Source organism: Papio anubis, chromosome 7, assembly GCF_008728515.1.
Source record: "Papio anubis isolate 15944 chromosome 7, Panubis1.0, whole genome shotgun sequence".
NCBI lineage: Eukaryota > Metazoa > Chordata > Mammalia > Primates > Cercopithecidae > Papio > Papio anubis.
The window spans coordinates 150,339,360-150,367,073 of NC_044982.1; the positions used below are offsets into that span (position 1 = coordinate 150,339,360).

The following is a 27,714-nucleotide window of genomic DNA, read 5'->3' on the forward strand; positions in this document are numbered from 1 at the left end:
TAAGTTGTGGGTGGTCTTTTATATTGCATTTAATTGTCATTAACTGTTCATGATAGCTGTTTTGGAATCTGGCTCTCATTAAGTGACTTGAAATGCTGTGTAAATTATTTTTAAATTGGGGAAGGGAGTAAAAGAGTACCATTAGGAAAAAAGGGTAACTCACGTGCAGTTTCCTCATGTTCCTGTAGAAACCTCTCCAGTATAAGCCGAGCCATTAATGAGGGTGCATAGTCCACCTTTATAAAACAGAAGTAGAAAATTAAAACTGTCAAGTTGTGCAAGCAGTTGATACTCCAATATTTTGTCAACACTGAAGATTAAGTCAATTTTAATCAACCACAGCAAGCATCATTCATTAAAATCTTTCCCACCCTTGGTGGCTTCCATTATAATAAAATTATAACAAGTATGGTTTGGGCTGTTGAAAGGAATAAATGGGTCAAATTTATTGAATATAACATTGGAGCAAAAAGGATGGAACAACTTAGAAACAGCATTCGTCTAAAACAGTGAAATAGGCTTTTTTCATCTCTCCTCAATTTTTTCTGTTGGTAGGCCAATATAATTTTTTATTCTAGCCATCCTTCTTTCTGTGCAACTATCTATATTTATACTGTTCTGAATGCAATTTCAGATAATAAGCCCTTTTTGTTATTTAGTGACAGTTTTCAGAAATAGCCAAATGTCCTTATATGACAAATCCAAAATAAGGATTTTACTAATTTTATCTTTAAAGACAACTGAAATTTTGGTATAAGTTCCTTAAATTTAAAATATTTTATTTGATAAAAGAAAAATAACTGCATTGTAGAGATGTTAATAATAAAATACAACAATATGATATCTGTAACATAAGATCACCATCCTTATCTGAAACACTACTTACCAATTTAATTAATACAGATCCCAGGAAGGTAACTTTTTAAAATAAAGAATCAATCAGAAAACAAAGAATATTCAGTCCAACAGTCATTTTAATTAATAAAAAATTTATCTACTCTTTCGTAAAGATATTGTCTTCTTTTGGGTTCTCAGATCTTTTATTAACCATTTACTTAATTTCACCAAAAAATAGGAATACATATTTTTAAGAACAATAATGCTTCCCTAAAACAAGTCTTTTTATCTCAGGAAGAAGACGGCAAATGTTCCTCATATATTATCACCATGAATTTTTCTTGACAGGTTTTCAAGTCCCGTATTCATACCAAAATTTTATCTTGATTTAGTAACTAGACAAAAAGGCCGGCTTCATTTGTATGAACAATTTTTTCAAATATGTATGTACTTGGATGCCCTTAAATTCCCCAAGTAGAAAGAAATGCTTTCCACGAAGCTGCTTACTCCTAGTAACCCACATCAGAGCTGACACATGAAAAATGGTGAAATTACTGAAGGTAGTCCAGCCTGAATAAGGACTACCTTATTAGTTCAGGTACTTGCATCTCCCTAATTTTCATATTAATCATGTGTCCATCTTTCTCCGAAATAGGGCCATCATGCTTCATGTCAGAATTTAGCATGTAAGTAAAATGCACAGCGCTTCAAATCTCACTTGAAAATATTTGTGTGGAGAGAACAGAATGACTGATCTTATTATCACTAACAACGTGTGAATTCCTAAAATGTTCAATTTTTGACTTGAAACTGCAGAAGTAGTATCAAGACATTTATAAAATCAATGATGACCACATACAGCCCTTAGCCCCCCAAAAAGATAACAAAAATACAATGCTCTTGTCTAAGAGAGTTGCTGCACCCTGTAATGTACCCATGTTATATATTTCTCATCAATTGTTATAGTTTCCGCTGATTAAATAAATATTGACTCATAAAGTATTACCATCACACCAATTGTCACCAGATCCAAGTGTATGCTATTTAAGCATTAACTATCATGAAAAAATGGCAGCTTGGTTGTTTAGATGCTATAATATGGTACCAGTCATTCGCAAATTTCCTTAATGCATTATCAATTTCATAGAAAAGTGCTACTCTTTCTGTACTAGTCTGTAGCCAAAAGGCAGGAAAAGCCTTTAAACAACTACTTTTTCCCTTGGCTAAATACTGCTATATATTCATGGTAAATAAAAGGTTTATTGATGTAGGAGAAAACGTGTTGGTAGGTTAAATTTTTCCATATTACTAGAAGATTAAAACAGAGGTCAGCTAAATATTTAATGGATATAGAACTATCTATTAAAAATTCAAATGAATATAGATTGCTATGATGTAAAACTTATATCATCAACATCATCATCTATATAGATGGGTACCATATTTGCATCACATTCTTTCTAGATGCTGTGTCTGGAATGCTGCTAGCTTATTCTTCTTTTTCATAAAAGACAATCACTAAATTCCTAGTTAAAGCTCACATACCTCAAGTTACTAATAGCATCAACTTGTAATGAACAAGTCTAGAGACATTTAAAAACCAGCCTGCTGGCCGGGCGCGGTGGCTCACACCTGTAATCCCAGCACTTTGGGAGGCCAAAGCAGGTGGATCACAAGGTCAGGAGATTGAGACCATCCTGGCCAACATGGTGAAACATCGTCTCTACTAAAAATATAAAAATTAGCTGGGCATCGTGGCACGTGCCTATAGTCCCAGCTACTCGGGAGGCTGAGGCAGGAGAATCGCTTGAACCCGGGAGGCGGAGGTTACAGTGAGCTAAGATCACACCACTGCACTCCAGCCTGGCAACAGAGCAAGACTCCATCTCAAAAAAAGAAAAAAAAAGAAAAAAAGAAAAAACTAAGAAAAAGAAAAGAAAAAAAAAAATTCCTGCTCTAGACATGGAAAAAAAAAAAAAAGAATAAAATACTTGTTTTTCTAGGAGGCCCACAGATATCCATTCTACATGTTAACTATCCTATCTGATTGTGTAGACATTGCCTAGACTATTAAAACCATCTAGTAACTGATAGGTAATTGCTCATTTGTTGACTGCAGCAGTGTATAGCAGCAGACAGAAGCTGTGAGGGAAGCCATCCTTCCTTGCTAATATAACATGTAGAACTTGCTGCTACTGCAACACTTAATGCTCACAGTACTGAGTCATCTTTAATGCAAACACACATTTTCTGCCTTGCTTCTATGTTTTCCATTATAATGCAACACAAAAACAGTGTACATTTCATTCCATCCCTACGAGGTTTGCATAAGCAGTTCCAAGTCAGACTAAATATTGTATTGCTCTTATTACAGTGGATAAATATTTTACAGTTTAGGAATTAAATATTTTATTTTTTCGGCATGCTCTCTGCAACTATTACGAACTTTTCACAGCTTCTTCATTCATGGGAAATCTGTAGGGTTTCCTTTTTCAAATGTAAGGCTGTTATTTGTTTCCCCAAACAGAAGCAGATCAGAGTTAACGAATAAGTTCAATAAATCACTTCTTACTTGGTGTTATTAAGAACACTATGCTTCTTCATATAAAGAAAGAGACTTTTCTACAAGGTATGTATCCTTTATTATAATAAAAGTTTGCTAACAAAAAAATGAATCAAGTACATCTTTAAGTATACAATTTCTCTCTTCATTTTTATAACAGTTAGCAGATTTTTTTCTTTTTTCTTTTTTTTTGGCATCTATCTCTTTACTTGACACAGGTATTTCTCACACTAAATTAAGACAGCCTATCCTGAGAAAAGCATGTCCTGAGCTGTTTGGTTGAAATTTTCCACAAAATAAGAAACCAAGAGGCTGTTTATACGTTTGCCTTAAAAGAAGTAGACTAATTATGCCAACTGATTTATTAATATGTGAAGTTCTCTGTCCAATTATTAAAAGTACAAAGAGATCAGGGAGTAATTTAAACGTCTAATGCACCTCAAATCCTTTTTTCTCCAAAGGTAATTATAATTGCAAGCAAAGTTACTCTAGATAGGCCCCTTAGGTTTCATGCAAGTTTAAATAAAATCATAACAATAACATTACCTCATTGGCCAGGTCCAGGAGCACTGGGGCAGCTCCATTTTTCACCACTCCATTCAGGTACCTAGACAAGACAAAACCAAGTGGTAATGCAGTGACAAGAAAAGAGCCAGCATAGACTTGTCAGCATCCCCTGTGTGTATACATGTTTCTCCTGGGCAAATGCCACGCTCAACTCTAGTTAAAGTAAGCTACGTTCATAGGAAAGCATTGAAGGGAAAAACATAACACAAACAACTCACCTCAAAACCACTGGCAACTAAGAAGCTGAAGGTGGGGGCAGGAGGTGTGAATACTTGGGTCTCTCTTGTTTTCTTTCACCTCCTAACATATAAAATGAACAAGAGGAACTATCCATATCACTCTGTCTTGTCTCTACCACAGACAACCATTGCATGGAAAGGAAAGAAGTTGACTTATATAGTTTGAGAAAAGTATTCATGCACCCATCTCGCCTTTTCCTTTACCTCTGTTTCACAGGGCTGCTTGACACCTTACTAAGAAAACAATGGAGTAGACATGTCCTCAGTGGGTCAGCACACCTGTGACAGGCAATACAAGCCATCACCTTATCTGCCCTGGATTTCTGTAAGAACCTCCAGTTCCCATTATCCTCTCACTCCACTGGAAAAAAACACAGAACTCTCTAAAATCCCCAAACAAAACAAAACCCCAGACACGGAAGCTGGGGTGACTTTTTCTTTTTTTTTTTCTTTTTTTTATGCAAAAATTTGAATGTGTCATTCCCCTCCTTATAACACTTTAAGGTCCCGCATTAAATCTCAAGATTAATTTATAACCATTTAACAGCTCTTATAAGGTTCTTCATAATCTGGTTTCTACCTACTCTCTACTCTGCCAGCCTCATCTCTAGTCACTGTCTCCCACTCCCATCCCTCACCTGGATAACTCATGATTCAATTCAGATGTCACCTTCTTCGATCCACTACCATAGAAGAGTAACTTAAGTGCTCCTCATATGCAATCGAGGAATATCCTGTACATCTTTCCATCATGTAACGTAGCATATTGTATTTGCCTATTACTTGGCTACCTCAAACCCATCCCCCACTGTAATGTTGAAAGCCTCATGAAGGTTGGAGAATTGTAGTTTTTTCAATTTATTATGCCTACCAAGTACTTTGTTTATAGTAGGTGATTATACACTAAAAAATCACCTTATATTTTTCCTTTAATAAATGAAAAATTAAATAATTTTTTAAAACCGTATTGGACAAGAAAGCAGAATTAGGTATGGAAATTTTCCCTACAGTATATTATTTGAGTGAATAAGTTCTGGGTATTTGTCTGAGAGTAATAAAGTCAAGAGGTGAGGTCTTCCATATAACTGCCAGAAGCAGGTACTAAATTACATTATTTCATGAGTATATTTATAAAGTTGTATAATTTTCCTGTAAGCCAAGTGGGGTAACAGCAAATTATTTAAGGTGGGGAGAACCTCTAGATCATTATAACTTCAATATAATTCTAACAAAGCAATTTTCCACATATTGGGGCCACCCTTGAATGTATTATTTGGAAAACTAATTGGAAAATATGCACATTCAGAAGCAAGAAGAAAAAATAAATAAATAAAACAAGGCAAATGTGCTTTAGAGAAAGGTCCCTGGGAAATAGGTCCATTAAGAACCTCATATCGGCTGGACGCAGTGGCTCACACCTGTAATCCCAGCACTTTGGGAGGCCGAGACGGAGGGATCACGAGGTCAGGAGATCGAGACCTTCCTGGCTAACACGGTGAAATCCCGTCTCTACTAAAAAATACAAAAAACTAGCCGGGCGAGGTGGCAGCGCCTGTAGTCCCAGCTACTCCAGAGGCTGAGGCAGGAGAATGGCGTGAACCCGGGAAGCGGAGTCCACTGCACTGACACCACCCAAGTATCAGCCAAGTCAGACCAGCTGATTGTGTGCCTGTAACCACCAACAGTGCGTATTTACTATGGTTTCTGATTCTGGGTCAGCATCTTTAAGCCTGTACTGATACTGGGATATCTTTACAGCTTTCTACTTCAGTTTCAGTTACCCGACAAGTATTTTGGAGGGCTATGTGTCAGGTCTTATTCCAGGTTCTGAAGAAGCAACGGGGGGGAAAAGAACCATTCATGGTCCTATCATCACTGAGATTATATTACAGTGGTGACACAAACAATAAAAAGACAGGGAGATAAATATACAGTATAATGGTATACGCTAGAATAAAAATGTAAACTTAGACGGGTTGCTCAGGAAGCCCCCCTCTGAGGGAGTGACACTCGAGTAGAAACCAGCATGAAAAGAAAGAGCATGCCATAGCGAGAGCTGACTGCACAGTGAAAGAGAGTAGTAGCTATATGCCAGACTACCTCTTATACCAGAGATCTGTTGCTTTAAGTCAAAATGACATGGCTTCATGTAAAAGTTGCATTAGTCATTATCCTGCTAATGACCAGTGAAGCACTTCTATCAAGTTTAAAGAAACAGAAGGTGATTAAACAATAATTACAATCCTCTGTATCTATATATTCTATATAATATTAAAAGCATGATCATACTTAATACTGTGGAAATTCCTAATTATGAGGTTGGTAAGGCTTCCCAGTTGGTCATATAAAGAAACCAAACCCCAGGGCACTGATCAAACCCATCTGGGCTCTCTTAGCTAGTAAACAATAAAGCTATGGAACCCTGAAATAGAACCCTGATCCCCCAAGGCCTAGTGAGGTGCCGCATACATTGAACATGGTGGATCTGCTCCAAATGTATTTGTTTTCCAATCTGCTTTCCAACTATATCCTATAATATTTCATAAGTGCTAGGAATGAAAAATTAAGTTTAATTTTGGCCTAGTGACGTGCTGCATACGTTGAACATGGGGGATCTGCTCTACATGTATTTGTTTTCCAATCTGTTTCCCAACTATATCCTATAACACCTCATAAGTGGTAGGAAAAAAAATTAAGTTTAATTTCAGGTTATATTTGTCTTTTCTGGAAACTTTAATTACTCCCCACATCAAAGTGACAGATCAGGCTTTATTTAAATTTTCAGATATGCAATCAAAGGGACACACTAATTACTGAAAATATTCCATAAAGAAAATCCTAATGGTACCTTCCTCTGCATCCTCATCATAATCTTGTGCAAACTTACAGCACTGCACTTTTCACACTGGTATAAGGGTTTGCTTCTGTCTCCAGCTATCCTGAACGCTCTTTGGGGTAGGGCTACACAAATGAATGCTGAACCTTCATCCAATCCTGGCAAACATCCCAATTGCAATTGGGATATAAGGATGTCATTCTCAACACTACATTAAGGTGACCTGGGCTCCATTCCTAATGCCCAGGAGAATTCATGTGTCTCTGCATTCTTGCTAGCATTGAGTTGATCCAATTAAGAATTCAAAGACTGTATTTTTTTTTTTTTTTTGAGACGAAGTGGTGCTCTGTCACCCAGGCTGGAGTGCAGTGGTGCAATCTTGGCTCACTGCAACCTTCGCCTCCTGGGTTCAAGCGATTCTGCTGCCTCAGCCTCCCAAGGAGCTGAGATTACAAGTGCGTGCCACTACACCTGGCTAGTTTTTGTGCTTTCAGTAGAGATGGAGTTTTGCCATGTTGGCTAAGCTGGTCTTGAACTCCTGACCTCAGGTTATCCGCCTGACTCTGCCTCCCATCAAAATCTGTATTTTACATGATTTCATCATGATTAACAGAAACCTCATAATATCTAGATAGTAGAAAATGTTTTCTGGCTGGGCACGGTGGCTCACACCTGTAATCCCAGCACTTTGGGAGGCCAAGGCAGGTGGATCACTTGAGGCCAGGAGTTTGAGACCTCCCTGCACAGCATGGTGAAAACTTGTCTCTGCTAAAAGCACAAAAATTAGCCTGGCATAGTGGCGCGTGCCTGTAGTCCCAACTACTCAGAAGGCTGAGGCACAAGAATCACTGGAACCCAGGAGGTGGAGGTTGCAGTGAGCCAAGATTGTACCACTGTACTGCAGCCTGAGTGACGGAGAAAGGCTCTGTCTCAAAATATAATAAAAAAATAAAAGTTTTCTCAAGCTTTTGAATTATTGAAGAAATTTCCTCAGTTCTTCATGTTGTATATAAATAGACACAACTCGAGAGTTTACTTTGAAAAATCTCTATTCTTTCACACTGTACTAATGCCATCTTATTTCTAAACAGGAAACATTCTTGGTGAAATTTGTTTGGGTTCGCCTACATTGGTGCACATGAGCACAAGTGCACATGCACACAGTTGGTCAGATCTGCAAGTCCCCATCAATAGCAAAGTTTAGAAATATTGTCTCCATTTCCTCCCTTCTCCCAGCACTGGTGGAGGAGCCAGCTTTAGCAGCGTTAGAAGATCAGACCTACAGAACTTTATTCAGATGTTCACATGTAAAAAAGGTTGGCTTAAATATGATATTGGTAATATATATGTGATAAAAATCGTTTCTGAAAATCTGGACCACTTTTTTGTTCAATTAGCACCATCTACTTTACACTCATTATGCCCCATTTACAATGCTAAAACTCAACAATACAAATGTAAGACACGGTACCCGCCTTCAACTGTTCTTTTTGGTGGAAAAAGAGCTGTGTACATAAGTAAGTAAAACGCAGCAAGAGAAGTGCTAACAGGTATGTCTATACAGAGTGCTGCGGGAGTTCCAAGAATTATCGATTTGGGGTATCTGGGGCAACTTGTTTATGTAGTAGTCTAGAAATAAACTTATCATCTTTACTAGTTTGGAGTAAGCAGAAGGTGTTCCAAGCTGAGAGAAAACACTCAGTGACAGAGTTGTGGATCTTCTTAGGCCAGAGCATGGAGAACTTTGCCTTATATTTGAAATGAGTACACATTAGTTTCATCTTAGATATAAATGAGTCTTTCACACTCAAAAAACATCATAAAATGGGCCTTCTCTGGGGACCTTTTAAGGATGATTTCACCCATAGGATGTGTATTTATTAGTCCTCCTGTAGCAAAGCTAGATGATGACATATACCTTCCGTATAAAGTCCTTTTAACTGGCAAATAGGCATCAGGAATGGAGCCCAGGTCACCTTAATACAGTATTAAGGATGACATCCTTATATCCCAATTGCAATTCAGATCTTTGCCAGAGTTGGACGAGGGTTCAACATTCATTTGTTTTTGTGTAGCCCTACCCCAAAGAGTTTTCAGGCTAGCTGGAGACAGAAGCAAACCATTACACCAGGTGAAAAGTGCAATGCTGTAAGTTTGCACAAGATACCATGAGGATGCACATAAAGGTACCATTAGGATTTTCTGATTATGTCTTTATGGAATATTTTCTGTAATTAGTATGTCCCTTTGATTGCATATCTGAAAATTTAAATAAAGGCTGATCTGTCACTTTGATGTGGGGGATAATTAAAGTTTCCAGAAAAGACAAATACAACCTAAAATTAAACTTTTTTTTCCCTAGCACTTATGAAGTGTTATAGGATATAAATGGCAAAGAGACTGGAAAACAAATACATTTAGAGCAGAACCACCCTGTTCAACATATGCAACCAGTATAACATTTCTAGACTGTAGTTTGGTAATATGTAATACTTTTGAAAAATGTTCACATTGTTTGCACCAATAATTACATATATAGAAATATTAAGAAACTAACCCAAAATGCAGACTCATGCATCAAGACATTTATCACAGTATTATTTACAATAATAGAACATTGGAGGCCAGGTGCAGTGGCTCATGCCTATAATCCCAGCACTTTGGGAGGCTGAGGCGGGTGGATCACGAGGTCAGGAGATTGAGACCATCCTGGCTAGTATGGTGAAACCCTGTCTCTATTAAAAATACAAAAAATTAGCCAGGCATGGTGGCGGGCACCTGTAGTCCCAGCTGCTCGGGAGGCTGAGGCAGGAGAGTGGCGTGAACCCGGGAGGTGGAGCTTGCAGTGAGCCGAGATCATGCCACTGCACTGCATCCTGGGCAATAGAGCAAGACTCCGTCTCAAAAAAAATAGAATATTGGAAACATATGTTCAAAAAGGAATAATTCAGTAAATTATGATACTTTCATATGATGAAATAAGGCAATCAAAAGATGTTTATAAAAAGCTTTTTACAAAATAATATTATATCATATACATTTTTCCAGGTATAAAACTCAGGATTCACAATTGCTTATAAAATATGACCTCATCAATATAAAAATGGGCTGACAAAAGACTAAAATGAAAAATGCCAGTAGAGATCTCTCAGTGGCACAATTATGGCCAATCATTCATTCCTTTTTAATGCTATCACAAATTAAGTATTGTGAAATTAAATATTTAATTTTCACAATAGCTAAGTATAACTTTATAAAAGAAAACAATTAAATACAATTGCCATTAACATTTTCAAATTGCTTAAATATATTTTGATATAACAAATACAATTTGGCTTTATTCTAATCTGCTGGAAAACAAAAACCTTTTAAAGCCAATTTACCTTTAGCATAGACAGGAACATTTGACCTGCACATTTCAAACAAAAGGCTACTGAGGTCAATCCATCTGAAAGGTAACAATATGGCCTGTCCCCAAGCACAAAGTGCAGGGCAGAAAGTCAGACAGCAGGTTGGTAAAGCCAGAAAGTGGTCAGACTGCTTTTTTCTGAGACTGTCCATTAAGGTCTAACTTCATGCTTTTGTTTCAAATGCTGTAACTCTTTGAAATAATTGAGACGGTCATATTTAAATAAATTTAAAGAAATCTATTTATGTATTCTCATTGTCACCCACTCAACTGTTCATCACTGGGTATATTTAAAGGTGCTTATTTCTGGGCCAGGCATGGTGGCTCAGGCGTGTAATCCCAGCACTTTGGGAGGCTGAGGTGGGAGATCACTTGAGGCCAGAAGTTCAAGACCAGCCTGGGCAAGGTAGCAAGACCCTGTCTCTATAAAAAAAAATTTTTTTTTTAATTAGCTGGCCATGGTGGTGTGCACCTGTAGGCCCAGCTACTCAGGAGACTGAGGCAGTAGGATTGCCTGAGGCCAGGAGTTTGAGGCTGCAGTGAGTTACGATCGTGCCACTGCACCTCAGACTGGGTGACAGAGAAAGACACTCTCCAAAAAAAAAAAAAAAAATATATATATATATATATACACACACATATATATATATATATATATGAGATATGTATTTGTTTCTGGCCTATACTACCCAGATAATCCAACAAAAGTAGGTTCATACTTCAATAATCAGATGTACTTTTTAATGAAACTTAGATTTTAAATAGCAGCACCTAGTGATCCTAGAAATCATGTATTAATAACTAAAACAACGTTCTTACAATGAGGCAAATGAGTGTCAGAGGGCAGTCCCATTACCTGTTAGCGGATCTCCGAATTTCCAGGAAGGCACACTTTCCTTTCAAATACTCTGTTTTCCTTTGTAGACATTACAAGGCTTTAAAATCCGGACATAAAATCATACTTTTATATGACAGCCTAGGACTATAATGTTTACAAACAAGAATGTATTTTTTGGCATGTAAATAACCTTCAGTGCTTCCTTGAAGAGTCTGGATGCCAACACAGTTGCAGACTTCACAGCACTTCATGGGCCATTTTTAATTTCATATGTATAATTTAGGTTATGACTTTAATTTGAATGTCAATTTCACCAAGAAGGTTATTACTTTTGAGTAAATCATCAAACTGTACAAAGTCTTGTTTAGAGAGGATCTCTCCTAGACACAAAAGTGTGTGTGTGTGTGTGTGTGTGTAATGAGTGCATGTTATCTTTCTTTGACAGGTATTACTACTCAAAACAAAGCATATCTTTTACCACATATTGCAGTGAATAATTTTTTTTAAAAAATCCAACTTCTGTGACTTTCCTGTTCAACATCCCTTTCTTGATTCTAAATAAAATGACTACCGAAACATGACACCAATATTTTATCCACATATTTATTTCATTCATAAAATTTTTATGCATAAAAATCATTCATCTAAAATCAGTGGTGTCATTCTCACCACAGAAAGGTTCATCTGTCAATCTTAAGTATAATAATTTAAGAGCAGATTTCAAACAGTTTTCATTTCCAATGTGCCCTTGGAAGATTTAAGAAACCAACTAACAATTTCTAATGCAAACCATTACCATTTAGTGTTATAAATTATTCAGTCATATTACAATGACAATACAAATTTTAGAATAAAAAAATCAGAGCTATTTTAAAGATTGTTTGTTTCAGAACAAGAAGTTGAAATCTATTTATAATAAATTAGGCTGAAATTAAGGTATCTCCTAGATACCATGCTGTCAATACCCAAGGTTGTCTTTTAAAAATACAAAATCCCCTTTAAAATGTGACAGTTATACACTATAATATATCTCCATGTGCCTTTACTTGATATATCTTTTTCCATTTCTAAAATGGATATCCTAATACCTATGATGCAAAATACAACGACATCCAAATTCAATCTTCTTTTTTCAACTTGCTAATCTAAGAAATGAAAATTGGTTTGAGAACTTTCAAATACATGTAGATATATGTATACACGAGCATATGCATTTAGACAAGATATGCACTTATAATAAGTTTCAAGTAGCCAACTGAGATTTCATAATATTGTAACTACATCTCATAGTATGTGCGTACGCGTGCACACACACATACATGTAAGTCAAGACAGTCTTACCATACTCTTTAGATCTACAAAACAAAGCATTTGAAAACTCATTCAAAAACATACTAAAAGTTTTGAATAAAAGACTTAAAACAGAATGTCTTGGGATATGATATAGAATATTAATGACCTAACTTATTCATAATTATTATTACAATTAATAGGTACTATGATACCCTCTAGTGGGGCAGGAAGGTCATACCTCTGGTAATAACTTTCAATTGCTTCCGAAGTATGATGCTTGGCATGTGTTCTTTTAATGTGTTTCTGAAAAAATAAAAAATAAAAATCTTTGTTATGTCACAGATGAGGTTCAAAACAAGAATGACGTAATTTCTTGAGCCCAATGACTAGCACATAGGGAATGCTGAATAATACCTGGGGAATTTTGGTGATAGCAGGACTTCTTTTCCTTCTACTCTACGAACCTATGCATTTTAATCTCCATTGCTTGGCTGGGATGTCTTCAGACTGTACCACAAGGTACAGTATATATGTAAAAGCCAACAGGGTCATAGTAATTGAATCTAAATAAGTTTGCTTAGGGCTACAGAGGGCAAAGAAAAACTTGTTCCCTCTTTCAACCTTTGTATTAATTTTCCCTCGATTCAATTCCATCTAAGTCCTCTGCACTCTAGTTTTACAATCCAATTGCCATTTTAAACCAGGAAGAACATTGCTTAAAAACAACTTATTTGAAAACTACAAAAAGTAATTCCATAGAGACTTGCCACTTGACTGACACCTGTCATCTCATGATAAATGACTCCATTTTCTGCCTCTCTTGCCTTCTGCCACTCCAGCAATGGTCATTTATCATCATCTCTGTCAGCAATGGAAAGCGGCACTGACAGTGCAAGTCAGCAAACATTTAGCACATGGAACCACGCAACACAGGGAAATTATTATTGTCAGAATAATAATGGTTTAGCATAATTTATTACAGGTCCACCAAATAAGCAAAGGCTAGATGTTATTAGACAGATGGATGGGTAGGCTTGGCAGGCCTCCACCGAGACGCAGGCGGTACTTGATGTGGAAAGGAGAACATCCTCCAACCCAATCAGAGAGCTGGCAGTTCAATTACAAAGAAATAAAGGGACATTCATCATTCAATTAGGCACCTGTCAACCCTCACAAAGGAGAAAACTTCTAACCTGGTACTCCTGGGAGAAGATGCTCAGCAGAGTGGCCTGCGATTGACTGGAACAAATAAAAGAAGGACAAAGTTAATTACTGGAGTGCACGGCAAAGAAACAAAAGAGAAAGGAGCTTCAAAGGTAGGCCTGCTGCCCTGTAATCTAACAGAACATGAAAACAAGTGTGGAAAAGTTGTTCCAGATGAACACCTCAAACAAAGGCTTCCTGCTGCGAGGTCAAGGAGAGAGAAAAAAGGAAAGGGGAAAATATGGATGGTCTCAAAACAACTATCACATTATTTGGATGTTTTAAACTTTAGGATGATTGTAAATCATACTTGTAGAATGCAATGGTGTTAAAAGGGACCACAAGAAAGCAAGGCTTATCTCCGTTAATAAGTGACACAGCTCAATCTCATAAACAGTAGAGAACATGCACTACATTCATTGACAACGTTCTGAAATTAATTTTGTTAGCAGACAGGTATTCTCCTCTACAGCTATCCCAGTTTCAGGGGGAAAACTTTGGTCTCTACTAGAAGTAGCACAGTGACCACTGGAACATTTCCACTGACAGTGGCGTGCTATGAAAATAGAAGCTTTCACAGCAAGAAGCAGAGGTCCTTGGAGTGAATTGGTCCTAAAGACTGCCCTAAGCCTTATTCATCTAAGACAACACACAGTGTCAAACACCTGGCAACGAAGCAACCTGAAAAACGTTCTTCCCAAGTGGGAATCTTCCTTTTGCAATTGTTAACATTTAGAAATGGAATGGAATTTTTCTTTCTCTCAAAAGCAATCAATATCCCACTGCTACTCTTTTCGACTGTCCTTTATAGACACATCTAACTTATCGTATCTTGAGAACAATTATTTCTATTTTCCTACTAAATGCTATCTGAATAGATTACATTTTAGATAATTCGACTTTTATAGTATGCCAAAGGACTGTGAATAAATTTTTTCTATTTATAAATGAAAAAACCTCTTTAGCGCATCACAGGTAATTTAGGGAATGTGAAATAAAGTGACACCATATTTGTTTACTCATTGTCTAGATGTCGTCATCTTCTGGATAACATTACAGATTTGGCTTCTGACACTTTCCACCCTTACCAAATTACAAGAGGAGGTTAAAAAAAAATACCCTAAATGTTCACCAAGGAAACTGATATATTATTAAAAGAATATTTCAATAACTCAAAAGTACAGACAAATGATTAAATACAATCATCAATTCATTACACTCTGGTTTTTTCAATTTCCCTTTAAAACTGAAAAGCACCTTTGAAAGAGGCAATTTTATATAAAATCTTCCTATTTTGCCTGGTTTGACCGAGCTTAACACCCAAATCACATACCCTAGTAGGGTTGCTGACAATAATCTTCTGGGGTGGGGGGTGGGAGGAAAATTGAGGCCCAAATCTTTGTAAACCACTTAATAAATTAATGTCAGATATTTACGTGCCATAAATAGACCCCCTCCTCATTGTACAGCAAAATGCATTTATGTTATTAACCATTTAATGGTACACAAAATGTCATTCTTTATGCTTCAAAAAAGATGATAGAAATAAATGTATTTGGAATGAGAAAGTCAGGGACAAATGACTAATGAAAAGAAAACTAAACGGTAAATAAAACATAAACTGTAGATGCCCAGAATGGGAAGAGGCAGCTGGAAAAGTAAGTTCAAGAATAAATACTTTAAAACGAGAAGCTGGTCAGGAGTTGAGAGTACTGTATAAATCAAGGATAGGACAATGTCTTCAGCTAGAAAAATGTCTTCAAACTGCTTAGAATTCAATTCAGCTAAAACCATGGACAGAGCCTGCGAAGCAACTCAGTTTTTCTATGGCCGAGAGGGTTAGAGAGATTTTTGCCAGCTTACACTGGGGGTAAAAACCGGCTAGAACTATTAATAAAAAGAGAAAACGACTTACGTATACATAGTAACGACAGAAAGAGAGACACGGGTCCAAAATGTTTTGGTTTTGTTTAAGTAATTCAAAGCTGTAGAGAATAAAGTGAACTTTGCTAGGTAGTCTGCCAGCCAACTATGTGTTTCTGTATGTGCTAACCTTGTAGAAGAGTGTTCTGACCACATGTCACACCACAAGGAGCAGGAAAGTAGTTTTAATACAACCAAGACATTGACTTCAGTGTGTATTACTTGTACTTTCTTCCAATGTGTTAATGCTGAGAAGGGACAATGGAGGGAAAGACTGGGCATGTGGGGAGAACAGAGTCTCATGATCTCAAGGCTATCTCTCACCACCTCTACCCTGCCCACAGTGTACCCTCCCACTGTGTTTGATCTGTTTGGCCAAGGGGAACAGAAGTTATAGAATAAATTCAATTTTCACTAGGTTCACAAGAAATGTGGTTTCCAGCTAAAGAGGAGAGGAGAAAAAGATTCTGTGCAACTGAAAGGTCTACCTTGAACATCGCAGTCCATCATTCAACAGTACCACTGTGCATCTACAATGTCCCAAGGTAACACGTATGGGGAAATATGCCATCAGAATCAAAAAACTAAATAAGGTGGACAGGAATTGATTTAGAAGAAACTTTCAAGTACACACACAAAAGTACACATACAAAAAAGGCAAAAATTAGAACACTGTCAAGTACTCACATTTTTTAAATACAGAATGAAGTAAATCATACCCTGAATCTTTACACTTTATATCGCTTAGAATATATGGGGTTTTAAATTTACATAATCAAAAATGCAATCATTTAATTTGTATCAAATACCCAGGATGTAGTATTAAAACTCCATCAAAACAGTTTTGCTTGTATTTTTCCCATGCTATCTCCCAGATTTAGCTCCGTACCCTGCAGCTGTCTGGGTAAAGGAGAGCATGGGAGTGGACCCAAAGAACGGCTAGGTAAAACCCTGTCCAAGTCTGGAACAGCAACTGCCACGCTGCAGCAATGTGGAAACAGGTCTGAAGGAAAAACTAGCACTGTGAGGATGGCAGACAGAAGATGGAAAGAGCTTGGGTCCTTGAGGACACTGTGGAACTGCTCAAGAGACCATGGAATTGAACTGACCAGCCTCCATTCATACTCTGTGTAATTATACGTGGCTATTTTTTTTAAATCTCCAAACCAAAGAAATAAAACTCTTCCCAGGCTTCTGTGTTCTCCAGTAAGGTGGAGGCGTGATGAAGAGCTCTGAGACAAGGTGCTCCAAAATGGTGCCACAGGTACAAGATGGAACACTTGAGAGGGGCTGTCCATTTCCGTAATTTCTAGTTCTCCCCTTAGCTGATGGCGATAATTGGCTTCCCTAAAATTGTTCCTCTGTCTGTCACTGACTCACTAAATTGACGTGCCTAGAGATCATAAACTGGTGTGTGATTTTCCCATATAGAGTTGAAACATTAATGGGGTACTATTTGTTCTCATGTTATATTGCATTCAACATTCTTCAAATCCTTGATATAAAAACAGGCAACACACTAGTTCCTCATGTGATATTTAACTCAATGTGCTCCCAAGTCCACCCAGCTAAGATACTCGGTAACATGAAAGAGCCTCAGAGAGTTGGGAGAGTGCAGCTTAGATTAAGAGGAGAGCTGAGCACAGACTTAGTTGCAGTGCAACATTCATACAAAGGTGAGGTCCTTATGTTTTCAGATGGAGGCCTAAAAGCATGCAGAACCTTAAGAGAAGGCATCACGCATTTTATGTTCCTCCTCTTCTTGAGTATGCAACCTCTGAAAAAGACCATAAGGAAGTAAATACTTTTACCTTAAAGCTCTTTTTCTATAGAATCTAGGAAGCTTAAATGTGTACACTCTACTGGGTTCAACACTTTCTGAGAAAAATAAATATTATTTCTGGAGCTTGAGAAGCAGCAAACCAATTAAAGAGAGATAAAGCAGGATACTCCTACAAAGCATTATAGTTGGATATACTTGGACATCTCACAATTGCTAGGCACAACCTCTCTAAATCTGTGAAGAATACAATGGAACACCGGCTGTCTGTAGTTAATGATTTAGAGTGCTGGTCAAGGCATATTTTTTATAAAAGCAATGCAGCTACAATCTCTTGACCACTCCCCAAGCCCCCTGCCCACACACATACCACACATAAATTTGAAATGTAGAGCCATTTCTCCCTTTAAAATTAAAATAGAATTCAACAATACTACCACAAACTTTGATATAATACTACCACAAACTTTGTTTATTTTTTAGGAACACAATACAAAATGGAAATCTGGAGGGAGATTACTGATAATCTGGGAAATTACTGAGGGGGGAAAAGGGAAAAATCTGTAAACTAAGTTCCAGACATAAAGAAAAATGTATCCATCCTATCTCCCACCCTATGTCTTTTCTTCCTAATTTCCAACTTCATATCAAGGATGCAAACATTTTGTGCCTAACTACAGCAAATATCCCCATAAATGATTAGGTAGATGGCCAACATTAAGCTTAGTTAGTAATCAACTATTTTTAAAAGTTCTCAAAAACTATAGGTCAAATATATAGTTGAACATCAGTATCTGTTGGGGGGGATTGGTTTCTGGACCCTCGTGGCTATCAAAATCTGTGGATGTTCAAGTCACTTACATAAAACGGCACAGTATTTGCATATAACCCATGCACATTCTCCTGTATAATTTAAATCATCTCTTGATTACTGATAATACCTAATACAGTGTAAATGCTGTGTAAACAGTTGTGAATACTGTATTGTGTTTTTCTGAGGGGGGTGGTTTTTTTTTTTTAGACAGAGTCTTGCTTTGTCACCCAGGCTGGAGTACAGTGGCGCAGTCTTGGCTCACTGCAACCTCCACCTCCTGATTCAAGCAGTTCTCCTGTCTCAGCCTCCGGAGTAGCTGCCACCATGCCTGGCTAATTTTTGTAATTTTAGTAGAGATGGGTGGGGTTTCACCATGTTGGGCAGGCTGGTCTCCAATTCCTGACCTCAGGTGATCCGCCCACTTTGGCCTCTGGAAGTGCTGGGATTACAGGCGTGAGCCACCATGCTGGGCTTGGTTTTTTATCTGTATTATTTTTTGTTGTTGTAGTGTTATTTTTATTGGATTTTTTTCCCCCAAATATTTTCAATCCATTGTTGGCTGAATATGCCAATGTGGAACCCATGGATACAGAGGATGAGCTGTATATATATGAAAAAAGTGGTTACTGCTCCAGGCTTTCAACTACTTTTGCTGGCAAACTGAAGATATATCCAAATGGCTTTATAACTACCTTTGCACTTAATTTTATCCCCACAACAATCTTCTGTGGTAGGTACTACTATCCTCCTTATTTTAAAGATGGGGAAATGAAGGAAGAGAAGTTAAGTAAAATACACAGTTAAACAGCTAGAAGAGCAGTAGACCTGGGAATCAAAATTTACATCCGATTCCAGAGACGAAAGTCTTAATCCCAATGCTAATCTGCCTTCTTAATAGTTCCCAGAAATGGGTTCTGCAAATCATGTATGCTAATATCCCTGCTTAAGCATTTATGTGATGTTACATTATACTCCAAACAACCCTGAAATGTGGGGCATGTTGCTTTTTTGCTAGAAAATTGAAGTCACAGGAGGTCAAGTGTTTTGACCAAATTCCATGGCTTTAGACGTTATTTCCTTTTTAAGAAATCAAATTGCAGTTTTTCTTTAACTTCATAAAAAAATGTTGTTCTTTTATGTTTTTAAAGTTAAAGGAACTACTGACTGCAGGAAACAGTCAAGGATTAAAAGACTGTGTGGTAATTTCCATTATTCTCCCTGCAGAGAAGGTATATTTTAACCACCACTATTGCCTGAAGTGTCTCCATCTGATTGCGTATATCTTTTGCTCAAATGTTATTCACTTCATATTAAATATACAGCAGCTTTAAATCTTTCCCTGAACCAGGCAGGCAAATATAAATAATACAATCATCTTCTCTATAGAGGATGCAGGGGCCCCCTGTAAGTGTTAATTTTATAAAACAACATTCAATGAAGAGTTTCCTAGTTATCAAATGGTGCATCTTCTGTATAAAATTCATATGTCTACTCTTAGAATTCATTCTGGACTATAATTTTCCTGTGTTTTTGCTCTATGTCTGATGTGTATGAATCTGTTTGTGTGTATCATCTATATACACACACATACATGTTTAAAAATTGTGTGTTAAACATACTTTTTTGTAACATGCTTTCATTACATAAGATACTTTTATCCATGTCATTATATATTCCTTAAAAATTATTTTTATTGGAAATAAAACATAAAAACACACATGAACAAATGCACAGCCCAAAGAATTAATATTTTTTTTTAAAAATCTAACCTTTGGGAGGCTGAGGCGGGCAGATCACAAGGTCAGAAGATCGAGACCACGGTGAAACCCCGTCTCTACTAAAAATACAAAAAATTAGCCAGGCGCGGTGGCAGGTGCCTGTAGTCCCAGCTACTCAGGAGGCTGAGGCAGGAGAATGGCGTGAACCTGGGAGGTGGAGCTTGCAATGAGCCGAGATCGCGCCACTGCACTCCAGCCTGGGCGACAGAGCAAGACTCTGTCTCAAAAAAAAAAGAAAATATAACCACTTCGGTTAACAGTCACTGCCAGCACCCCAAAAGATAACGCATCCAATCACTACCCTCCTTCCCTCTCACAAATGAGCCACTTCTGATCTTTCCTTGTTTTTCTTCATAGTTTTACCACCCAAGAATGTACCCTTAGGTTCTACAGGTTAGTTCTGCCTGTCTGTAAACTTCGTATTAAGTGTATTACACACCATGCACTCTGCATTGAGCTTCTTTCGCTCACCAACATGTCTGTGAGAGTTAGCCATGTTAATGTAAGTGTAGTTAATTCATTTTCATCACTTATAGTATATTCTATCAAATGAGTATCAGCCAAATTTGTCTATTCTATTGTTGAATATTACTACTGTGGACTCACTCCTGGGTGAGACTCTTGGTGTACATTCACATGCATTTCTGATGCGTATAAATGTAGGAGTAGAATTCTGGGCCATCTGACATGCACCCCTCCACTTCAGCAGACACTGTCAAACAATTTTTCAAGTGTTTGTAACAACTTTAAACTCCCACCAACACTACAGAAAAGTTCCCATTGCTGTACATCCTCATCACACTTTTTCTCAATCCACGGCTTGTCTTTTCGTTTTCTTTGTGGTGCCTTTTAAGGTACACAAGTTTTTTATGTTGATGAAGTCCAATTTATTCTTTTATTTTGTTTTAGTACTTTTTGTGTCTTGTCTAAGAAATTTTTGCCTACCCACATTCATGCAGATATTTTCATACATTTTTCTAGAAGATTAATAGTTTTGGCTTTTACATTTAGGTCTATAATCTACCTTCAATTAATTGTGTGTGTTAAGGCGGGGATCACAGTTTGTTTTTATTATTTCCATACAAATATAAAATTGATCATACACGTTGGTGCCTCTAAGGAAGCCAAATATCTGAGAATCTATTTTGGGACTTTCTAATCTGTTCCACTGATTTGTATGTTTATCTTTACATAGATACCACACCATTTTGATGACTGTAGCTAAACCAGGTACATTCGATGAAAGTACTGATATATTCAAGTTTAAGTCTATCATCTCACTAAATGCTATCGTCTTATCCGCTATATGTACCGTTTCTCTCCATTCTTGTGTACTTTTCAATTGATTCAATGTTTATTTACTACTTTTCCTCTTGCAACTTAAAAGTTACATGCTCTTTTACTATTCTTTTAATAATCAATCTAGAAAACCATGTTGCCCCCTCAATTTATCAAAATCTATTATTGATGGGTGACTTATTGCTTCCTGGAAAATATAAAAACATTACAACACTAATGAAAGGTCCCCTTCCTGGAATGTAGGATATTACTGAAATTGTTTTAAGTCTGTATATTTCTTATCTCAAAAGACACTGCTACTATTTCATATATCTCTGCTTACTCAGATTTACCCACATATGTACCATCTCATTGTTCTTCATTCCTTCCTTTCCACTCTTTCATCTCCATTACGTTCTTTTGTTGTTGTTGTTTTGTTTGTTTTTGTTTTTTCTTTTTGTTTTTGTCTGAGACAGAGTCTTGTTCTGTCACCCAGGCTGGAGCACAGTGGCGCAATCTCAGCTCACTGCAAGCTCCACCTCCCGGATTCACGCCATTCTCCTGTCTCAGCCTCCCGAGTAGCTGGGACTACAGGCACCCGCCACCACGCCCGGCTAACTTTTTTTTTTTTTTTTTTTTTTTTGAGACGGAGTCTCGCTCTGTAGCCCAGGCTGGAGTGCAGTGGCCGGATCTCAGCTCACTGCAAGCTCCGCCTCCCGGGTTCACGCCATTCTCCGGCCTCAGCCTCCCGAGTAGCTGGGACTGCAGGCGCCCGCCACCTCGCCCGGCTATTTTTTGTATTTCTTAGTAGAGACGGGGTTTCACCGTGTTAGCCAGGATGGTCTCGATCTCCTGACCTCGTGATCCGCCCATCTCGGCCTCCCAAAGTGCTGGGATTACAGGCTTGAGCCACCGCGCCCGGCCCTGGCTAACTTTTTGTATTTTTAGTAGAGATGGGGTTTCACCATGTTAACCAGGATGGTCTCGATCTCCTGACCTCGTGATCCGCATGCCTCGGCCTCTCAAAGTGCTGGGATTACAGGTGTGAGACACCACGCCCGGCCCATTACATTCTTTTAATAACTCCACCAGTGCAGATTTGTTGATGATGTCAGGTAACAGTCAAATTGTGGCTCTTTGTAATCACAATCTGTCTTATTCCTCTACCTGGCTTTAATATTTTCTTTTTAAGAATTTCAACTATAAAATCTTGCTTATAATTTGTTGGACTTCAATATGTGGCTGCGTGCCTTTCATCATTTTGGGAATATGCTCGATCATAATTTCGTCAACATTGCTTTTGCATTCAAGCTCCTCCCCCGAGACTCCCAATGAATCTGTCAGCCTTCTCTTCATACGTTCCACCCTTTTGTTATTGTATGCTACATTCTGGTATTTTCCTGTGACCCACCTTCCAGTGCACTAATCCTCTCTTCAGTAATGTCTAACTTACTGTTAAATTGATCCACTGAGTTAAATCCATCCAATATTGGTTACTGTATTTTTCAGTTCTAAATTTTCTATTTGATTCTTCTTCATATAAGTTCCCTGCAGAATGTTTCAATTTCTTTTATAACTCCCCAAAGTTTAATTCTACTAATTCTGTTTGGTAGTTCCAATAACTGGATCTCCTTTGAGTCTAGTACTGTAGCCTTCACTGGCTCTCATTCATGTTGTCATGTGTCCTTATGTGACTGAGTATCTCTCATTAAGTGTCGTACTAGAGTCATTCTTTGGTACACACAGGGGATTGATTCTAGGACTCCCAAGGATACTCCAAATCTGTGTATACTCAAGTCCCAAAGTCAGCCCTGCAGGACTCACTCATACAAAAAGTTGGTCCTCTATATATGCAGTTTTACATCTTGTAAATACCGTATTTTCAATCTAAGTTTAGTTGAAAAAAAATCCACATATAAGTGGACCCACGCAGTTCAAACCCATGTTGTTCAAAGGTCAATTGCATTTGAAAAACTATCTCATAAAAAATTTAAAGGCTGAAATGACGTTTTCTCCAGAGAGAATTCTGATTTGATACTGGGAGTACCAGGAATCTAGGATCACCTTAGTCAATTTCAGGTATTAATTTTTGGTGCCAATCAGACAAATGTGAAACTGTCACAAGGAGATCTTTCCATTTCAGTTCATAGTTACTCCTAGGGTATAGTCTGTTAGAGGCTCTCCACCCCCAAAGCTTGGGATATTTATAAGAGCTCTCACTTTTGGCAGGTCCTCATCTCTAAACTTTGTCCTCTAGCCCTATAGAGCCGTCAAAAGTTCTGCTCAAGGCTTGATTAGACTGCATCTAATCAAATAGTAATTAAATTAGAATTCAAAATTAAAAACATAGTGCTCCAAAAAAAGTCATAAATTAAAAAACACATTCCTATGTTACTCACAGATAAAAGAGGAAGTCATGATGGAGAAAACAAAAATGCATAAAATTGAGCAATGATGGTATGTATCAAAATTTGTGAGAACTTTGTATCATTAACTGGACTTTAGGGAAAAAGGGGAAAGGAACTGGTTTTACTGTAGGAGGTCTTAGCAAATTATGTATCCTACCAAACAAAAGAAAATAGGAAAAGAAATAAGAGCATCAAGAAGGAATAAAACAAACAAACTCTCCTTATTTGCAGATGAGATGGCTTTCTACATAAAACCAGCAAGAATATCTACAAACAAGGTATAAAACTAGTATCTCAGAAAGGTAACTGGAGACAAGATTAATATAAAAAATAAGAATTCTTATAAATCAGTACTATCCAATGAGAGAATGGAATAGAAAAATAGCTACCATTCACAATCAAAAGCCATAAAGTATTTAGAAATGTGTTTTTAAAATATATATAAAACTTTTTTTTTTTTTTTTGAGACGGAGTCTTGCTGTGTCTCCAGGATGGGGTGCAGTGGTGCAATCAAGACTCACTGCAACCTTGGACTCCCTGGTTTAAGCGATTCTCCTGCCTCAGCCTCCCGAGTAGCTAGGATTTCAGGCATGCACCACCACACCAGACTAACTTTTTGTATTTTTAGTGGAGATGGGGTTTCACCATGTTGGCCAGGATGGTCTCAATCTCCTGACCTTGTAATCCGCCTGCCTCGGCCTCCCAAAGTGCTGGGATTATAGGCGTGAGCCACCACAGCCAGCCAAAACTTTTGAAGAAGGTTATAAAACATTACTGAAGAGGATAAAAGAGTTTCTGACTAAACATAGAATTGTGACATTTTTATAAAGAAAGTATCATGGGTGGACTGGGCGTGGTGGCTCACACCTGTAATCCCAGCACTTTGGGAGGCTGAGGCGAGCAGATCACTTGAGGCCTGGAGTTCGAGACCACCCTGGGTAACACAGTGGTCTCTGCAAAAAATAGAAAAAATAAGCTGGGCATGATGGCGCATACCTGTAGTCCCAGCTACTCAGGAGACTGAGGCGGCAGAATTGCTCGAACCCGGGAGACAGAGGTTGCAGTTAGCTAAGATCCCACCACTGCAATTCAGTCTGGGTGACAAAGTAAGACTCCGTCTCAAAAAAAAAAAAAAAAGTATCATGGGTGGAACGACAGTATAAATAAAATTGTCAGTTCTCCACATATTAATCTATAATTTTAATAAAAATGCTGGCCGGGCGCGGTGGCTCAAGCCTGTAATCCCAGCACTTTGGGAGGCCGAGATGGGCGGATCACAAGGTCAGGAGATCAAGACCATCCTGGCTAACATGGTGAAACCCCGTCTCTACTAAAAAATACAAAAATCTAGCCGGGCGAGGTGGCGGGCGCCTGTAGTCCCAGCTACTCGGGAGGCTGAGGCAGGAGAATGGCGTAAACCTGGGAGGCCGAGCTTGCAGTGAGCTGAGATCCGGCCACTGCAATTCAGTCTGGGTGACAAAGTAAGACTCCGTCTCAAAAAAAAAAAAAAAAAGCTACCAAATTCACAACAGAGTCTTCAGGTAGAACATAATAAATTTATGTTAAAATTCAAGAAGAATACATAAGAATAACTAACAAATTCTGGAAAGCAATAACAAGCAGGGAACTTACACTACCAGGTATCAGCATAGATAAATGTCAAAAAATGTAGTGTTTACCCAAAAAAGTACATTATAGAATTACATTCACATTTAACACCATTTATATAAAGTATCAAACAGCAAAATATAATGCCCTTTTTTTGTGAATATATATATGGATGTGGTAAAAGAAATATATGAGACTGATAAGCACTAAACTCAAGATAATAGTTACCTCAGGTAACAGAGAAGAGGAAAGAAATCAGGGAGAAGTACTTTCAACCATACCTACAATATTTTATTAAAAAACTAAAAATCAGAAGTGGAAAGGGAATGTAGAACAGTATTGGAATAGTATTTCTGTAAAAGTAAAAAGCACCTGAAGCAAATATAAACAGATGTATATTCAAAGCGTTCATTTATCATTCTCTGTTCTTTTATATTTGTGCTATATTTCATAAAAAAAATTAATTAGGGAGGCAAAAAGAAAAGAAGGACAAAATTGAGGAGTTGGATAAATTGATCTTTAAGATTCTTTTCTGCTCTAAGTCCCACCCTTTTCTAAATGTTCTGATTTAATGAGAGTCTTAAGTACCTACACTTCTTTCATTTCTAATTAAATTTAGGTATTAACTTTTTAGAACAAGTCATAACATAAATCAGGTAAAGAATAAGAGGCCTGTGTGACACTTAATTTCACTTGCAAGACCAGGTTTCTGGCCATTTTTCTCTGAAATAATCACAATAACTTCAACACATTATATAAATAAGAGATTTGTAAGAAATGTTTATCAGTCATCTTTTTAAATGCGGTCTCTTCAGTCTTCTCTTTTGCCCTACATGCTGCAGAGAGGAGAGAACCCTCTCCTTCCCCTCTGGAAATTCAATAATTACAGTCTGTAAAATAAACTGACAATCGATTAGCAGAAGAAAAGGTGTACACACTTATAATATGTATATGTATGGGAGATCCCACAAAGTGTGAGACGCAGAGAAAGGCCAGATGGTTGAACTATGGGAGGGCAAGGGGAGGAACTGTACTATAAACAAAGATCGTCTTATTGTGCAGATCAAGTCTCTCAGGTGGCAGCCCTCAGAAGAACAGGTGTAAAGTCTGTCTGGGTGTGGTATCCTGGGCATGGAGACCTGTCAGTCTCCTCTTCTGTGACATGAGTAATCTTCTCTGGTTCGTGTAGATTTCAGGGAAGGTATTCCTGACAATCACATTCCTTCTGGAGGAACATCCCTTAGTCAGATGAGAGAACGTCAGAGAAAGCTCCTCTCTGTGCTTCAGAGGGGTGGGAGACTAGGGAGCGGAATGTCCAAGAGACTGCAGTTTTGAGGCTGCAAAGATGTAGAGAAATTGGAACCCTCATATATTTCTGGTGGGATTGCAAAATGGTGTAGCCACTTTGGAAAACAGTTTGTTTCTCAACTTATTAAATACAGAGTTATGGTTAGGCATGGTGGCTCACACCTGTAATCACAACATTCTGGGAGGCCGAGGCAGGAGAATCACTTGAGCTGAGGAGTTCGAGACCAGTCTAGGCAACATAGTTAGACTCCATCCCTACAAAAAATTCCTTTAAAAGCTAGCTGGGCGTGGTGGTGCGTGCCTGTAGTCCCAGCTACTTGGGAGGCTGAGGTGGGAAGATCACTTGAGCCCAGGAGTTCAAGGCTGCAGTGAGCTAGAACTGTGCCACTGCACTCCAGCCTGGGCAACAGAGCAAGACCCTGTCTCACATAATATGTATAATAAATATACATAAATAGATAAATAAAAAAACACAGTTATCATATGATCCAGTAATTCTTCTCATAGGTATATACCCGAGAACTAAAAACATGTTTCTAAACAAAAGTCTATACACAAATGTTCATAGCAACATTATACATAATAGCCAAAAAGTAGAAACAACCCAAATGTCCATCAGCTGATGAACGGATAAATAAAATGTGATATACCCATTCAATGGACTATTATCCAGCAATAAGAAGAAATGAAGTACTGATATATGCATGACTCAGATAAATCTGTAAAATATATGAATGGAAACATCCAGTCACAAAGGCCACATCTTGTATGATTCTATTTGTATGAAATGTCTAGAATAGGAAAATCAACAGAAGTAGAAAGCAGATTAGTAGTTGTCAGGGACAAGGAGGGGGAAGGATCGGGAGTGACTGATAATTAATACAGGATTTCTTCTGGAGGTGATGAAAATGTTCTGACATTAGGCAGTGGTGATGGTTGTACAGCTTCGTGAATAAACTAAAAACCACTGAATTGTATATTTTTAAGGAGTGAAATTTATGGTACACAAATATCTCCATAAAGCTGTTCTCA

The 27,714-nt window shown here is 37.8% G+C and overlaps 1 protein-coding gene across 6 annotated transcripts in view; it reads right to left on the minus strand.

Annotated features, from left to right (window-relative positions):
- C7H15orf41 (chromosome 7 C15orf41 homolog) overlaps positions 1–27,714 on the minus strand; it is a 243,501-nt gene that overhangs the window by 164,179 nt on the left and 51,608 nt on the right. For 3 of the 6 annotated variants that reach the window (XR_002523018.2, XM_017960507.2, XM_009209881.4), the window contains 4 exons: positions 13,776–13,821; positions 12,821–12,885; positions 3,947–4,007; positions 164–236 (listed from right to left, as the gene is read on the minus strand). Coding sequence is in view for 5 of the 6 variants with exons in the window: in XM_017960507.2 (XP_017815996.1) it covers positions 164–236; positions 3,947–4,007; positions 12,821–12,885; positions 13,776–13,821 (245 nt within the window). In the remaining variant the exon portion in view is untranslated. Of the gene's footprint in view, positions 1–163; positions 237–886; positions 919–3,946; positions 4,008–12,820; positions 12,886–13,775; positions 13,822–27,714 lie in introns of all 6 variants that reach the window. The other 3 variants (XM_031668855.1, XM_017960508.3, XM_031668856.1) reach the window with 2 other exon arrangements.